Below are 17,472 nucleotides of genomic sequence, written 5' to 3'. Positions count from 1 at the left end.
CAAAACAGATTGTACATAAGCATAGTACACCAGGGTGTATACCAACCGGGAAAACCGGGAGAACCGGGAAATAACCTTGAATTTGAAGGGACCTGGAAAAATCCGGGAAAAAGCCGGGATTTTTGGACCGATTCCGGGATTTTTATTTTTGCCCCAGTAAAAGATTGTAGTCGTAAAATGCGTCTTGCCGTTTTTGCGGGCGCCGACGATGACGTTTTCGTGACCGCGGGAGACGACGATGACGTTTTCGTGACCGCGGGAGACGACGATGACGTTTCCGTGACCGCGGGAGACGACGATGACGTTGACACGGCCGCGGGAAATATTCATGATTTTACTGACGTCGCGGGCGACGACGATGACGTTTCTCGATAACTTCTAGAGGCAATGATGATGTCTACACGGCCGCGGAAGATTTTCGTCATTTTCCGTGACCGCGAAAGACGACGATGATGATTTCTACACGGCCGCGTGATATGCTCATGATTTTGCCGTGATTGCGGCCGACGACGATGACGTTTCCGTGATTGCGGCCGACGATGATGACGTTTCCGTGATTGCGGCCGACGACGATGACGTTTCCGTGACCGCGGGAAACGACGATGACGTTTCCGTGACCGCGAGATCAACGATGATGTTTACACTGCCGCGGGAAATATTCATGATTTTGCCGAGATCGCGGACGACGACGATGATGACGTTTCCGTGACTGCGGGAGGCAATGATGATGTCTACACGGCCGCGGAAGATATTCGTGATTTGCCGTGACCGCGAAAGACGACGATGATTATGTCTACACGGCCGCAGATGTTCATGATTTTGCCGCGATCGCGGACGACGACAATGACGTTTACGTGATCAACGCTGATGTTTACACTGCCGCGGGAAATATTCATGATTTTGCCGAGATCGCGGACGACAACGATGACGTTCCCGTGACCGCGGGAGTCAATGATGGTGTCTACACGTCCTCGGAACATTTTCCTTAGTTTGCCGTGATCGCGGACGATGATAATTACTTTTACGTGACCGCGGGAGTCGATGATGATGTCCACACGGCCGCGCAAGATTTTCGTGATTTTGCCGCGATCGCGGATGACGATGATTACGTTTCCGTGATCGCGAGAGACGGCGATAATGTATACATACCGCGGGAGATGTCCAGGATTTTTCTATGATAACGTAAGACTGTGATGACGTTTACGTCACTGTGGGAAGCGACCACACGACCGCAGGAAATACTCAGGATTTTGTCGCCGTAGATAATGTGTTCATAAAAAATTTAGATAATATTCAGGATTTTGCTGCTATCGAGAGAGACGATGTTTCCGGTAGCCTTAAGTAATGCTGATAATGAAAATTATTACTATAATAAGGATTATTATTTTTTCAACACTAGCTCACTGGACTTTGTTACAAATTTGATGTGTATTGTATACTTTAAGCTGCAAGTCTTAAATTGATTATAGTTTAAGTGGAACCAAACAGATACGCGGGAACCTGGAAAAACTTTGAAAAACCAGGAAAAAACCTGGAATTTCACTTTAATAAAATAGTATACACCCTGTACACATTCTTTAACAAAAAAAAATTAAAAAATTTGATAAGTTTGCAAAAACAAAGATAAATTTACGTAGTTTGATCCTGATTTGATTAATATGGCCAGACCATTTTAAACGTCGATCAAAAATGACACCTAAATATTTAAATTCACTGACACATTCAATACTTTCACACTTGTCACAAACACTTGTTATAAACACTTGTCAGTTGGTTTATAATAGTGATGGGCGGATCCAAGAAAATGTCGGTACCGGATCCGGATCTTGGAAAATTCGAATCCGGATCTTCGGATCCGGTGAAGGGCGGGGGTACACTGTCATAAGGGCGGGTTAAAAAAACAAAATTAACAGAATGCCAATTTAAATCATACTGTTTAAAATTAAATTGGTAATGGTTAAAGGTACTTATATAAAGTAATCTCCAGTTGAGCCCTCATTCTTTGGGGACACTAAAACTTTTCAAAATCATAAAATGAAACTTTGTCCTAAGTTTGCACGACCACCAAAAGGGTATCTGTGTATATTTTACCATAGTTCAATCTTGAGTATACTATATCGTGGTTTTTGCATGCAGCATCGAATTTTTTTATGCCTGGATCACCTCTTGTTAATCTCTTCCTTAAATTCGTTCCAGGTCCACAGTACTGATAGCCGGTATGTGAAGTTCTACAGGTAAAATACCCTGTGTCTGTATACAAGAAGACTATACTGTGTTCTAACTAGAGGTGTGCGGATATCTGAAAAATCGGGTCGGATTCGGTTCGGTTCGGATATCCGTATCCGAACCGGGCCCAAATTCGATATCCGACACTATCCGTTATACATCCGACTTTTTCGGATAGACAACATATTTTGATGTTTTGGACAGAAAACTAAATCTCCATAGCCACCATTAGTTTCCCAGGACAAAATTACAGCAATACGTTTCCAACGACCTAACAGCAAACGGCAATGAAGCCGTATGATGCAATACTGATAACTAATTTAGTCGTTATCGGCTGTTTTGCTTTACGATTAGATTCGTCTGGAACGAACAGACATAAAGCAGAAAAGAACTACCATGGTCAAATGAAAGTCAACTCGTGCTTGTCTCGCTCCTGATACTAGGGGCGCTGCGTAATAGTTTTTTTTACAGTACTGTTTCAAAGTAAGTAGAAAAATCTAGCCTACTACTGTGATGTTACGTAAACAATAGATTTAATGTTTCCCGAAAAAGTCAGAATAGAAACAATAGAAAGGCAACACAATAGGTGGGAGGGGTTGGGCAATGACCTCAAAAGGAGCGCGGGTAGTGAGTCAAGTAGGACCGGAAGGGGAAGGGGTGGGTAAGACCTTGAAGCTATATATAGACTTGCACTACTTCCCTAAACCTAAAGGACTGGCCGGCGAATGGTAGCCTATTCCAATCACAGGACAAGATACGTTGTTTTTTGGGTATTCATTGCCCGGTTTGACTTTGGATTGTCTTACTGTGTAGAAACTTTGAATAATAAAAAATAAAGTTAGAACTAACCACGATTATTTAGCATTGTTTGTGTACATATTAAATGATTAAACTATAGGGACCATGGATATATACAAACTTTTGTTGTGATTTTAATTCCAACATCAAAATACAATATTGCACAATGGTGATATTTTAGGTCATTGACCTTTATTATGCATCCGGTATTGCTGTTTCAGAAGAGAAGCACGTTGATAAATTATAAATTGATATTCCCGTAGTTAAAAAGAATTATTTTATAAACCTATAAAACAAAATCATAAAATCTTACATAAAGTTAACAATAACGGAAATTGTAAAAAGGGTATAAAGATAACAACGTCGTTATTCTTTCTCTTTGTTCTTCTATTTCTTGGGTTTCCCTTCATCACGCATTCAACAAGTTGCCATGGTTACTAATCACCCATGTCGTTATCAGCTTTTGTGACATAGCGCACAGCAGGGGGGTAAAACTTGACGAAAATCGGTTAATTTTTACCTATTATTTAATTACCAATGAATGTACTACTTTATTGGTATTTTGTACTGTATTAATAATCGGTCAAAATGGCCGATTTTTGTCAAATTTTACACCAAATTTATTGAAATTTCAAGGTGAATATTAATAAAACAATTATTACCAAATATTTGTATTCATTTAAAAGATTGATTTGTGGTATTGGGTTCCCCACTGAGTGCAGCCGAGCGGCACTAATGAGGGTCGGACCTTCTTGGGGGTGAACAATAGACGGCTTATCAGACCCTCCCCTCCCCCGTGGTCTGGAGAAAGCTTGTAAACAAACTATTGCACAAGCGTGACTTGACATTGGGCTGCTTCAACTATAATTTTGTCAAATGAACTGTGATGTTTCAAAATCAAAAACAATAATTTGGGACCATACTGCTTAACAATAATGGACTGCAATCATTGTTGAACATACAATCCATTTTTAACAAACTAAGATTATACGATTCAAATACAATTATAAAAATTATCTTGGTATTTTACTTGGGGTAATGAAGTTATGTAGGCTAGTGTAATTCTCGGTTCATCAAGGTTCTACTGAATTATGTTTGGCAGTGAATAAGTGTAGAATGCAATTTATAAATTCAGGGATACACATCTTTTACACAGTTATAAAGTCTAATTTAATTGCCCAACATCAAATCGTGAGCTAGAGCCCATCTTAGTGCATTAGTGATGTTTTCTAAACTTGGCAAACCCGCAAAATGCCACTTAAGGCCAATAATCTGTTCCAAAAACGTAAGGAAATACAATGTGAAAATAAACTTGAGATCGAACTCCTTGGCTTGTGAGAACCAGGAAACAAGATAAAACATAACCTCAAGTAAACAAGCCAAAACGTTTGATATCAGTCCTGCAGAGCTAAGGTGTTGTGTGAAGATTTTGGCTGCTAGTGTACTTAATTCAAGCATCCAACTTTTGAAAATAAATGTTGTGAATTGTGATTTTCAAGAGAGAGAAAACTGTGGACTTAGCTAATTTGAAATTCTATAGTTCAAAATCATCATTTAAGTTTATTTAAACAGCTTTACATTGTTTTATAGGTTAAAAATACATATGCAGCTTATTATTAACCGCGCCGAACTATCCGAATCCGAACCTCCCAATATCCGATCCGATCCGAACCGAGCCTCAACTATCCGATCCAAATCCGATCCGAAATGAAATTTCACTATCTGCACACCTCTAGTTCTAACTTAGAAAAATATTAGATGGGAGAGTCTTGACTTTTTTATTCACCCTGTATGGACACATATAATCTTCTTGTACACAGACACAGGGTATTTTACCTGTAGAATTTTACATACCCGGCTATCAGTACTGTGGACCTGGAACGAATTTAAGGAAGAGATAAGCAAGGGGTGATCCAGGCATAAATAAATTGGATGCTGCACGTAAAACCACGATATAGCATACTCAAGATCGAAGGATAGTAAAATTAGATCAGTGGCTGAAAGCTTATTAGCTTGGGAAAGGGTAAAAGCTTCAGACTCTAGTATTGGTGAGAGAGCTGCTGCCTGGGTTGGTACTAACATAATGAAAACTAAAGCAAAACTTGGTGTAGGAAAAGGGAAGACATCAAAAATTAAAAAACAAATAAGAAAGAAAAAACCTGTTGGGAAAAAGAAAAAAGTCCTAAATGTGCCTGTAAGAGGAAAAATAAAAGTGGTAAGTGGCTCTATTTGAGACCTTATACGGGATCTGGTAGTAAAATTTAAAAAAATGTACTCATAGGAAATAATCTAAAGACTTCCAGAAAAACCATTAAATAGTTTGGATATAATAAAACTTGCTGCTGATTTAAAGTTGCCTTATTTTAGAGGAGTCTTCTTGTACATAGACACAGGTAGCCTTCTTGTACACAGACACAACATATTTAACATTATATTCTTTCTCCGAATTCCCATGTAAAAATGATGTGTAAAGAAAGTTTTTAGTTCTGTTCTCTTCATGCATATAACTATATCTTTTGTTTTGACAGCCTTAGTATTAATCAATCATAGTTATAATGTATCTTAGTATTAATTAATATTGACACCATTCTTTGTACAGAGTACTAATATTGAATAAAGATTTTATTGATTGATTGATTGATTGATTGAATAGTCTTCTTAGTTCTTCTACACAGACACAGATAGTCTTCTTGTACAGTAGACTCTCGCTCATCCGGATCGGCCTTGTCCGGACTCCCGGTAGTCCGGATCGGCAATCGTGATTTTTTTAGTGGCACAGTACAGTAGAAGTCCGACTATCCGAGCCAAATGAGACCAAAACTACCTCGAATAATTAAAAAATCAGATAACACGGCGATAAAAATTATTACTGGTGGAAGTGCATATATGCCCGGCTATCATTACTGTGGACCTGTAACTAAATTCGGCGGTAAACATTATTACCTGTGGAAGTGCATATGCCCACTGCCCAGCTATCATTACTGTGGACGTGGAACAAAATTTGACGATAAAAATTATTACCGGTGGATGTATATATGCCCAGCTATCATTACTGTGGACCTGGAACAAAATTCGGCAGTAAAAATTATTTTAATATTTTTATTATTTTTTTATATTTTATTATTTCCAAAAAATACAAATTTTCTAAACACATACACAACTCAGCTACTACAGCCAATATGGCTTGTCTGCAGCAATTATTCTAATTTTTGTTATTTCACAGTGCTTTTTTTATTCTATCAGTCTTTTGTTTCCCTTGTTTTTCTGTAAGAATTCAATAATATACCAAACCAATCATAGAATTTAAAGTAGTCAGATTTTAACATTTACTTCTTCTTTAAAACTCTACAGTAACATATATTCCTCAGCTGTACCAGTAAACTGTTTGACAAGAATGGAACTAAATATTCCCTTGTTCCTTTAGAATATTTATTTGTTGTTCTAGGCACAATAAAGAACATTTGCCTTGAGTTGTAACTATGAACATTAAGGTTTTTGAACTCATCTGAAAAATAATAATCTGTTGTAATTAAAAACTTAAAACAGCCCATCAACTGGCATTATCGGTGGAAGTGCATATTCCTGGCTATCATTACTGTGGACCTGGAACAGAATTGAAAAAATCCGGCTATATACAGTACTGTGTATTTGTTCGACTCTCGATAGTCCGGATTTTTCGTAATCCGGACCGGCCGCCACATTAGACCGGATGAGGGTACTTGGATACATGGATACAGACAGCTTTGTGTTAGTAAAAAAAATGGGGAAAATCTGTCTTGTAGGCTACATGGATACAGACAGCTTTGTGTTAGTAAAAATATCTGGAAAAAAGCGGAAAAAATTGGATCCATCAAAACCGGATCCAGCCCAAGATCCGGAATTTTTTGGATCCGATCGGGTGCCGGTTCTAGCTCGGACCCGGTAGTCCGATATCCGGATCCGACCATCACTAGTTCATAAGTAAGAGAGAAAACTAATTTTTTTAAGATACTCTGTTTTAAACAATATTTACGGCCATTTCGTCACATCACGCTAGTTGGCTGAAAAAATCAGCCAGTGTTGAGATAAAATTAAATGAAAAATTATTTTTTGTTCAGGCACAGTTAGGGCCATATGGCCCTTTTTTGCAACACTGTTTGATGCAATAATCATCTGTTTCAGTTCAACAATGTTGAACTGTCGCCCATTAATATTTCATCATGACGGTAATAATTTAGAACCCTAAGTACTACAAGGGCAGTTTTTTAAGTAAGGGACGTTTTTGCGTATGTATCTTAAGGTTCGCTTGTACGCCACAACAAGGCTATATACTGGCATCATTTGTAAACAGAATTAGTCCATTTTCAGCTCTGGAGCTGACATGTACAGTTTGCTGTGTGTTTAAAAAATTTTGAATCTTTTTTTGAATCTCCTGTAGCGTGCGTGGCAACTGAAATGGATATTTAATCAAATATTACTATTTTCTAAAATTTAAACATGTTAAGATAAGTGAATAAAACAAACATTGAAGTTGTTGTTGATGTTGACAGGTATTTGGAAGTGATGAAGCCGATGCAGTTTGAGACGTATGAGATGATAAGTGAGTCAAGTGATGGTAACGGGTTCCAGTTCGTAGTGTCTTATCACTTTGAGTCGAATGTGAGGGCGGGAGGAGACAGGAGTCACCCAGCCAGAGTAAAGCGCTTGGCTCAAGAGACTGTCACATTGTCTACCTCATTACCACTGTCATTCAGCAGCTCTGTGTTTGTCAGATGTGACACAGACCGTCTGGATATCATGAAGGTATTGTCCAAGTTTTGAATTTTACTTGAAATAAATCTTCCTTAAGTTTGTTGAGTAAAATGTATCCACTTGTCCTGAGTTAATGGATTTTCTACCTAAGTAACACTACTGGTTAATTCATAAAGTTCATTCTTCTTATAAATTATTGAAAGGCTATATTAAATTAAATTATAATAAAACTACACAAGCTGTTGGCCTCGTATAGTTGTCCATTAACTGTTCCTATGTACGAGAATCGAGTAGTCCATTAAAACTGAATATAGTGTGTCTATTACTAATTCAAGCATAGTTTAAGCAGTTCAAAATCTATAGTAAAGAAAAAGCTTCCTAGATGAATTAAAACATGTGATCATTGTTATTTTCCCAACCTTTCCTCAAAAAGTCGAGTAGTAAAATAATTTTCATAATTTTTCTTTTGAAGATTCGTGAGCTTCGATTCGTATACAGCAATGGTTATAGGAATCTTACTTATTTCAGAGTAAATAAACTAATCTCATAGTTCTAAAGTTTTTTTTTTATTTAACCAGCTGTTAGGTATAACAAATTATATTTCACTAAAAAAAAAAACAAAATATTTTAAAGACTGCTCAAAAAAATAAATTAGAACATCATCCTCTTACCGATTAAATGAACGTATCAATGATTATAGTATACAGGCACATGTGCCTGTGAAAAAATGTATTTATGTTCTAAATTGTACAATAAAGCACATTTTCATTTCATTTCATTCATTTTCAATGATTATAGCATTACACATAGTATAAATAAGTCAATTCTACGTATGTCATTTCATTTTCATCCAAATGCTGAATTTGTGTCGAAAACGCTGAATGTTTACAGCTGTTACATTAAGCAAATGGTATTATACCAAAATCTAAGAGTAGAATGTTACCGTCGGCTGCTAGACTTTTTAAAATTTAAAACTTTTATAAAAAACTGAAACCCTTAACTAAAATTATGGCTTCGACATTCCCTAGTTCTCAAAATTATCTTTCTTTTAACACAAAAGTCATGAAAATCCGTCGAGTGGTTCATTCAGAATCGTGAAATAAAAAACCCCTGTAACGTTTTAATATATATGATTTTTTGTGTCCAGGTTTTAATAACAGGTCCAGCTGAGACGCCATATGCCAATGGATGTTTTGAGTTGGATGTGTATTTTCCACCTGACTACCCCAACTCTCCCATGTTGATCAACTTGGAGACGACAGGTCACCATACAATACGCTTCAACCCTAACCTCTACAATGACGGAAAGGTGTGTCTCAGCGTGCTCAACACGTGGCATGGTCGGCCGGAGGAAAAGTGGAACGCCCATACATCCAGCTTCCTTCAGGTAATAATAAGTCTCAATTTAATTAAGTTGATAAAAATTATTCTAATTGAATATCATTTCTTAATACTATGTACTAAAACTAGGGGTGTGCGAGTACTCGAACCTTCGAGCTTTTTGGTCGAGCTTTTCATTATTCGGCTCGGCTCGAGGCATTTTGAAAAAGCTCGAAGTTCGAGCCGAGCTTTTAATACTAAGTCAAAACTAAAAAAACACTTAATTTGGGTCGTAATTGGAAACAATGTTATCACAATTCTACGTTGTTCAATCATTCGAGGTTTGATAAGCACGAACCTCAGCTCAGTCAAGACGCAATGATTATCGATCGTAATTTTGAGGAGATAGTAAAGAGACAAACTACCACCTATCGCGTTGTCTTTCTAACACAGCTATTCGTATCGTAATATACAACGCAGTGCGAGTGCGTGATTGGCTCGTCGCTATGACGAGTTTGACGACACACGGTTGCCGTGACAACCTACAGTGCGCACTGAGCACTGCGCCTTGTGTGGGAGGGGAGATTATACCAACAAACAATTTCAGGAATTCTATTTTGGGACGGATGAAAGATAAGGAAGAAACAAAAAGTGGTCACGTGTGCAAATGTAGTGGGCAACACAATAAGGCTGTAAACAAGTATCAGTCGTGTTGTGTCGTTGTTCCTTGTTTGTTTACTTTTTCAGATTCCTTATCAAACGCCCCTATCTGCTATCTCTCTTTCTCTCTCTGCTCTCTCTAACAATGTACTGATTAAACAGATTGTGGTTAACGACTTTTCTACTTATAAGTTTCCCTGCGGTTATTTTAGTTCAATCAATCCCATAACCTTTCTAATGTTTATCAAAATAATTAATTATCTGTTTTGTATTTTATTTCCTTTAAACCAACCCCTATTTACCATCTGTATTTTATAGAATAAAATGTTTGTTTTTAAAGTTTGACTGGCCACACAATTTTGTACCTATTTTATTTTGTATAAAGTAACAGTTACTTTGATGATTATTTAAATATCAATAAGTGGTGCGTGCTGTAATGAATGCTTTTTATTATCAAAATAAGTAATGGATTATTAATTTTTGATAATACATGGGTCATTGAATACCATAATGTGATGTAGTTTCCTATTTGTAACTTGCAAATAATAATAATTGAGAGTTAATCCTGGAAAATGAAAAATAGTGAATGCATTCATAACCCTGTTGTCAAAACAGCAACGCGGGTGTAAGGGTTTATTGTTTCAGAGGCTAGGGTGTTTCAAGGACAAAGTGCTGGGCCTCCCGGCTCAGGGGGGGAGGGGTGGTGGTGAGACTGAGAGAGAAATGGGGGAGGAAACTGGTTTTGGCTATTTATTGATTAGTTCACCGACCCTTCTAGATAACAGAATTAAGTGACAGTGTTAAATCATCGTGTTCATTATTTCATTTCTTGTTTACTTTGTGTGTTATTCTATTAATTTTAGTGTTTTGGTCTATTTCCTCTATATGTCAATTATATATTTTTTAATATATAATTTTACTTTTTACTTTGTCTCTTCACCTTTTTGGATCCAAACCAATCATGTTCTTTTTGATTAATACGATTCATAAAACAAAAATATTTTGTGCATGGAAAACAACAAGAATAATCACGTGTTTTTATATTTATTTATTTATACAAAATGGAATAAAATATTCATAGTAGTTACAATATACATATTTAATCGACTTGCTAGTTGTTTTGTTGTCATTCAAGATAGCGCTGTTCTGTTATGAAAGACAATCTGATTGGCTCAGTCTGCACTGCATATCTCGTCAGGCCTTCAATCATATCCTTTTATTTCTTGCATCTTAATTTAGTTCAGTTCAGTTCTTATCGTGATTATCTACTATTTGATGTCTTGACAATTCTCAATGTTTTTAGACATATTAAAATAATATTGTGTTTATTTAAAAATTGACTGAACATTATTATTATTATGCACTTTTTGAAGAAAAATGTTTAATAATTTATTTTTTTGATAATGTTCAGAATTCAGAATTATGTTTGAAATTCCAGATAGGGTTAGTTGCAAAACATTTTTTGCTGAAAATAAAATCATAACACTCTCTAATATTTTCATTTTTTACAATTTAGTTTCCGTTAAAGAGAATCTGAATAAATTTGTTCCTTGCAACTCAATCCATGGGTATATCACCAGACAATCAAAAGATTTATATATTCCTCAAGCCAGGCTATCAAAATTTATCAAAAGTTATAAATACTTGCAAATAAAACTATTTAATAAACTTCCAATATATTTTAGAAATCAGGAAAGTATTCATTTGTATAGGTCAAAATTATCAGATTGGCTTACAAGTCGTGCTTTTTATTCAGTTGATAAGTTTTTGCAGAATGAAGATTTTTTAACGCTTAAATGTGAGGCCAAGCAGTCTTGATGATTCTTTGTTCTTGTTATGGTCTTTTCCCTGTTAATTTTAAAGTTTTTATTATTACTGATGCTTTATCGTTTTAACTTTATTTTAACATTTTCTGTAGAATATTTAATATTTTATTTAACATATGTAACTAAACATGTTGACCTTGTCTATTGTAATGTTTATATTACCAAACGACAATAAAGATTTATTATTATTATTATTATAAGGTGACGCTAGGAAAAGCTCGGCTCGAAAAAGCTCGAGCTCGAAAATATTTTAAAAAGCTCGGCTCGGCTCGGCTCGAGGTTGAAAATCACTATTCGCACACCCCTAACTAAAACATTGTTGATCTACAGGTGTTGGTGTCGATTCAGTCCCTTATTCTAGTCCCTGAGCCGTACTTCAATGAGCCTGGCTATGAGAGGTCTCGAGGTACACAAGCTGGCAATCAGAGCTCTAGAGAGTACAACTCTAACATCTGCCAAGCGACAGTCAAGTGGGCCATGCTAGAGCAGCTACGCAACCCTTCGCCTTGCTTTAAACAGGTACACAGTAGTCTGTGTAAACAATTGAAATTGTATTTGATAACTACCTAAAATCTATATAACTATTTTTTTATCTGAGCCAATCAAAACATTTTCAGCTAAATTAAAGTACTTGATTGCTATTTTGCTTTGAACAATAACATGGTGGACTAAATAATCTTGGTCATATTTTGGCCTACAAGCTGTAATTACTATAGTTTGACCAAAGTCTTCTACGCCCTGGAGGATTAGAGCGACCCTCACTCACACCCGCGCAGGGACACTTATTTGCACAGCCCGACCTACCCTCTGCCGCTAATGCTAATGGTCTTATGAATTACCAACTAGCCTTTGTGCTATAAAATCAAATTTTCCTAATTGTTGATTTTACATCATTTGTACTCTTATTACTGAACTCTAAAGATTTTTGTTTGCAGAATGAATCCCAACATGGTTAAATTGTGACAACTCTTATACAATGTTATACATCTCTCTTATACAATTTTTTATAAAGGATCCATTGTAGGGATGGACGACTTCTGAAATTTAAGAGAAAATATATTTCCTATCATCAGGGCAACTATCTTTGCTTTAGTATCTTTTGTAGGGGTCAGCGGTGCACCGAAAAAGTCGGTAGGGTACGGTTCTGGCTTAATTACCGTCATCGGTTTGGTACAGCATTTTACGCACTACAAATTCAGTTCGGTACAGCTTATTATAATTAAAAAATTCATTAGCAGTCCCAAATAACATTTTATCTCGACAATAATTGTTGTACTCAAGTACTTCAAAGATCTTTTGTGTTTTATCACTTGTATTCCTTTACGACTTTCCCCAATTCTATTTTATCATAAAAATAATAGTTTTATGATGACTGTTAAATTTTATCTCTAACTCAGTCAGTATTTTCGTGAATATTCAATTTTCCATTGCCTACCAACGATATAAAGAACTCATGGATCGCTGGCTCAGTTTTGGCCGCGCGGTCTAGCTTCCCCCCCATCTACTGACTGAAGGCGACGCAGCCCATACACTCACATTTATAAAACGCACATTTGTAGTTGCTGCTCTGTTGGAGTAAATAGGGATAAAATATTGCTAATGCATGTCAAACTCGTTTTACTATTTAAACCTTTATGTCTGTTTTGTTTCTTGCAGAAAATAACCCATCTGAATTCTTTGAAACTACAAATTCTCTAAACTTGATTTGTAGATGTTTTTAGGCAACTGATATTGCTAGTTCCAAATTTTGCATGGTAAAATAATAAGTAATTACAAAGGAGAAATTGAAAGTACAATATTTGTAATTTTAAACCAATATTATCAAACTAAAAAATTTTACATAAACATTTCTGAATAGAATAAATTTTGCTAATTTTTTGCTGCAGACCTATGTTTGACGTAAACTTGATACCTTTTCTTTCAATGTGTATAATGACAATGTATCTTACAAAAAAGTGAAATAAAAATGTAGACCTATTTTGTGTTAACCCTCTAGGCGTCAATCGACGTAATTACGGCGACTATTTTTTTGCCACAAGTGTCAATCACCGTAATTACGGCGACTTGACAGGTCTACGGTTTCAGTTGATATAATCCCACAAGATCGAACAAACCCGGTCATTGGGCATACTAACGTGTTCAGGAGATTCTGGGCTTCATGGTGAGTATAAAAGATGGCCGTTTCCCGAACTATTTATCTTGTTCTGTGATAGTTTTCCATAATGTCATTGTTTGTTTCGGTTGCTAGGGAACAAATGTTTACGTTGTACTGTTGTTGTGTGTCGTGATTTTTAGAGTTATTATAAAGAAAAACAGGGTGAAACTATATATTTTCTTTTTCCTTATTATATTTAGAATAAAATGTATATCTCAGTTTTTGTAAATATAGTGATTTTTTTTACATATGCGGTTATGTAAAAAATTAAAAACTTTTTTTTGGAACATCTGGATTTGAACCAACAACATATTGCTTTTATACAAGGTAGGACACTAATATCATACATTTTTAGATAGACAATTTTATTTGCTTTAACCCTAGGAGTGGCGAGACTGATTTTCAGTATGTGCTTTGTGGAGTGGCACGCTCATTTTGATGAATTTGTAAGGGAGTTCTTCAAAAATCTGTATAAAATTAGTATGTAGAGATAAACTATTGAACCGTATATTCATTTTGTTCGTAATAGTCAGTAGAATTCAAAAATGGTAATACAAACCAATTTTAGAAAGGTAGATTTTTAGAAAAAAGTAAAAAAAAAGAAAATTTATAAATTTTTCAAATTTTATTTCAAAAGCAAACACGTGTCACATGTAACGTAATTTTTTATTGCACAATTCAAAATATGCATTTTGTTCAGAATTTATTCCTCTACATAGACATATCATAAATATACACAAAAGAATTATTTTCATAGATTTACTAGCAATAATACGGAAAAATTGGAAAACGTCAATTTCTTCAACTACACGTTGATAGATCCACAAATGCCCCCTACTAATAAATCAATATGATAAAACCATACATTTTTTGAAGCCAATAATATCATTCTATATAAGAATAACTAAATAAGATAATAGAATATTTGGTTTTCACAAAAGCAAAAATGTAAACAAAACAACTGATCAGCTGTTATAGCCCACAAAACTTCACTAACTTTTTATCCTATTTTGGATCACACATGTATAAATATTTATGCAAAATAATGCATAAATATTTCGCCTAATACAAAATAAAAACATAAAACGAACATTACACTGTAAAATAGGGATAAAACCCACACTTCGTCTTTGTTATCGGACAAAAACTCACGACGACGCCGCCATTTTAGGTTAGACGATGACAAGTGTTCTGTTCCTTTAGCTTTGAAAAATCAAAAGCTTCTATTTGTGTGACCAGCCTAACAACATTGAATTCTACTGTCCTTCGTCTACAAGAGCGTATATAAAACAACGTTTTTGTACTTTTCACATTGTATATATATGCGATTTAGAAATCGACATTTTATGTCGATCCGCCACATGAACAATACGTAAAAATAGGCTATTTACAAAAATTGTTCATCAGCTGTTGGAATGTATTATGACGTTATACTTTATACAGAATAAAAGATTTCTTCATGCTTGTTACAGTGGTACCACTTGCTTTTGTCACAGACAAAAATTACGTCTGCTATTTAGTTTTGAAATGACTCATCATTGACGATTGCGTAACAAAACATGGCGTTCGCGAGTTCGCGCGTATTTTTTGTTTAAATGTAACTCATTATAAGATCGATGTATTTATGTTATAAGGTTTATTCTTATAATAAAATGAAACTTCGGAATCTTATCTTTCCATTGGTATAAGAGTTATGTCATTTCACCGACTTTAAATGGGCTTAACATGCAACTGAAAAAAACGTTACATAAATCGACATATTCTGTCGCCCGCCACTCCAGCGGCACATTTTGAAATCGACATTTTCTGTCGATCTGCCACTCCTAGGGTTAAGAAAATATACAATGTTATATATCTATGTCATCATTTAGATTTTTTAATCAAACTCCGCAAAAGTCTCGAAAATTGAGTGACATTTACAGGTGTTCAATGCGACACCTAGAGGGTTAATGTCAAACATCTGCGGTAAAAACTGAACAAATGTAGTCGGGTTTTGAAGAGTTCAAATGTGTTATTTTAATTTTCTGCAAGAAAAGAAACAGACATAAAGTTTAGAATAGTAAAAAGAGTTTGGCATGCATTAGCAAAATTTTATATCTTATATATTTTAACAGAGCAGCAACTTATAAAGGTGTGTTTTACAATGGTGAGTGTATGGGCTGCGTCGGTTACTGCCAGTAGGTGAGGGGAGCTAGACCGAAAACAGCGCCCGCAGTGCTACTGAGAGTGCAATCCAGTAGTTCTTTACATCGTTGTTGCCTACTGCCATAAAACTGTTTATGGCTTCATATTAAACTTGTAACTAATCTACAATCTTATTTTATAAGTTAAAATATTTGTTATGGATATTTGATCTTTCTAATGATGAAACCACAAGCGCAGTGTTGGGGAAGCTACTTTTAAAATGTAGCTATAATTTAAATCTACTACTACTGCTACATTTCCAAAAAAGTAGCTACAGCGTCCCAAAACATTTTCTGGAATATGATCTGAAAATAATTGAGTAACTTAAGAAACTGGGTAAACATTGGTTGGTGTTTTGGTAAATCAATAACACAAAGTTGCGTTGCACTCCATGGCTGACCTGCTGAGTGTGGCCAAGTCCGCCTTCCCTAGAGCTAGAATCCTTTTGAACAGCGTCCTTATTCGGAGTGACGTGAGTCATCGAGCCCTTTCACTTTTTAATGAGCAACTATTTCTTATGTGCAACAACTTTGGAGTAGAGTTTGTCGATGCTTCTCAATTGGTTTCTAAGCGCCATTTGGCTCGTGGTGGTAGGCATTTAAGTCGTCTTGGAAATCATCTTCTTAGTGAGTTCCTATGTCAAGCTATGATGAAGTCTCATGAAAACAGAGATTCACAAAGAGTCAATGTAACTCCTTGTAATGATTCTGTAGTATCTGTCCTATCTAGTCTTCCAAGTTACCCGCAACCAATACCTCTGTCGGGAAACGAGACAGGTCAACCCTCTCAAGTTTTAAGATAGCTCATGTTAATTTTCGCTCCCTGAACACTGGTTTCCAGGAGATTTGTACAATTGTGGAGGACTTTCAGTTTGATCTGCTGGGCATTACGGAATCGTGGTTGTCACCTGAGGATTCCTCGAGTGTTTATGACATTTCTGGCTACAATTTGATCCGAAATGACAGGATTGGAAGAATTGGGGGTGGCGTGGCCTTGTACATTAAAAATGGTTTGAGCTTCTCTTCCATGCAACTTCAAAATGTTGATTGTTCCATCGAATATATTTGTGGAGTCGTCAATTTCAAGGACACAAAGTTATGTATCTGCTTTGCATATAGACCACCTTCTGCACCTTATTCTTCTCTTAGCTCATTGTTGTATGCTTTGTTTATAGATCAGGCCTCAGAGGTGGATTCCATCATACTACAGGGTGATTTCAATGTCAATCTGCTGGACATGACAAAACCTGATTCCAAGTATCTGTCATCAATTCTCCAAGCTTTGAACCTAAATCAACTTGTCAAGGAGCCAACACGTGTGACTGAATCCTCTTCTTCCCTGATAGATCTTATAATTGTAGAAAAGAATATTAAACTCGATGTTGGAATGATTGACACAGCGAAGATTCTTGATTCTGCTGGAAGAAAAATAACGGATCACAATTTGGTTTTTTGCGATTTTCCTTATTGTAAAAAGAAGAGCAAATTGAAATATGTAACTTACAGAAATCTGAAAAACCTTGATCTGGACCTCTTTACCGAACTAGCATCAAAGTGTGACTGGGATGAAATA

The 17,472-nt window shown here is 35.8% G+C and overlaps 1 protein-coding gene across 1 annotated transcript in view; it reads left to right on the top strand.

Annotated features, from left to right (window-relative positions):
• The window catches only part of LOC129000182 (baculoviral IAP repeat-containing protein 6), a 274,298-nt gene that overhangs the window by 253,612 nt on the left and 3,214 nt on the right, over positions 1–17,472 (top strand). The window contains exons 62-64 of the mRNA XM_054427130.1: positions 7,554–7,806; positions 8,903–9,142; positions 11,892–12,080. Of these exons, the coding sequence (XP_054283105.1) occupies positions 7,554–7,806; positions 8,903–9,142; positions 11,892–12,080 (682 nt within the window). The remainder of the gene's footprint in view (positions 1–7,553; positions 7,807–8,902; positions 9,143–11,891; positions 12,081–17,472) is intronic.

The sequence above is a fragment of the Macrosteles quadrilineatus genome, unplaced genomic scaffold, assembly GCF_028750875.1.
Source record: "Macrosteles quadrilineatus isolate MER2022 unplaced genomic scaffold, UCM_ALF_1.0 Scaffold_1__1_contigs__length_201487025, whole genome shotgun sequence".
NCBI lineage: Eukaryota > Metazoa > Arthropoda > Insecta > Hemiptera > Cicadellidae > Macrosteles > Macrosteles quadrilineatus.
This window is presented reverse-complemented; position numbering and strand designations above follow the sequence as displayed.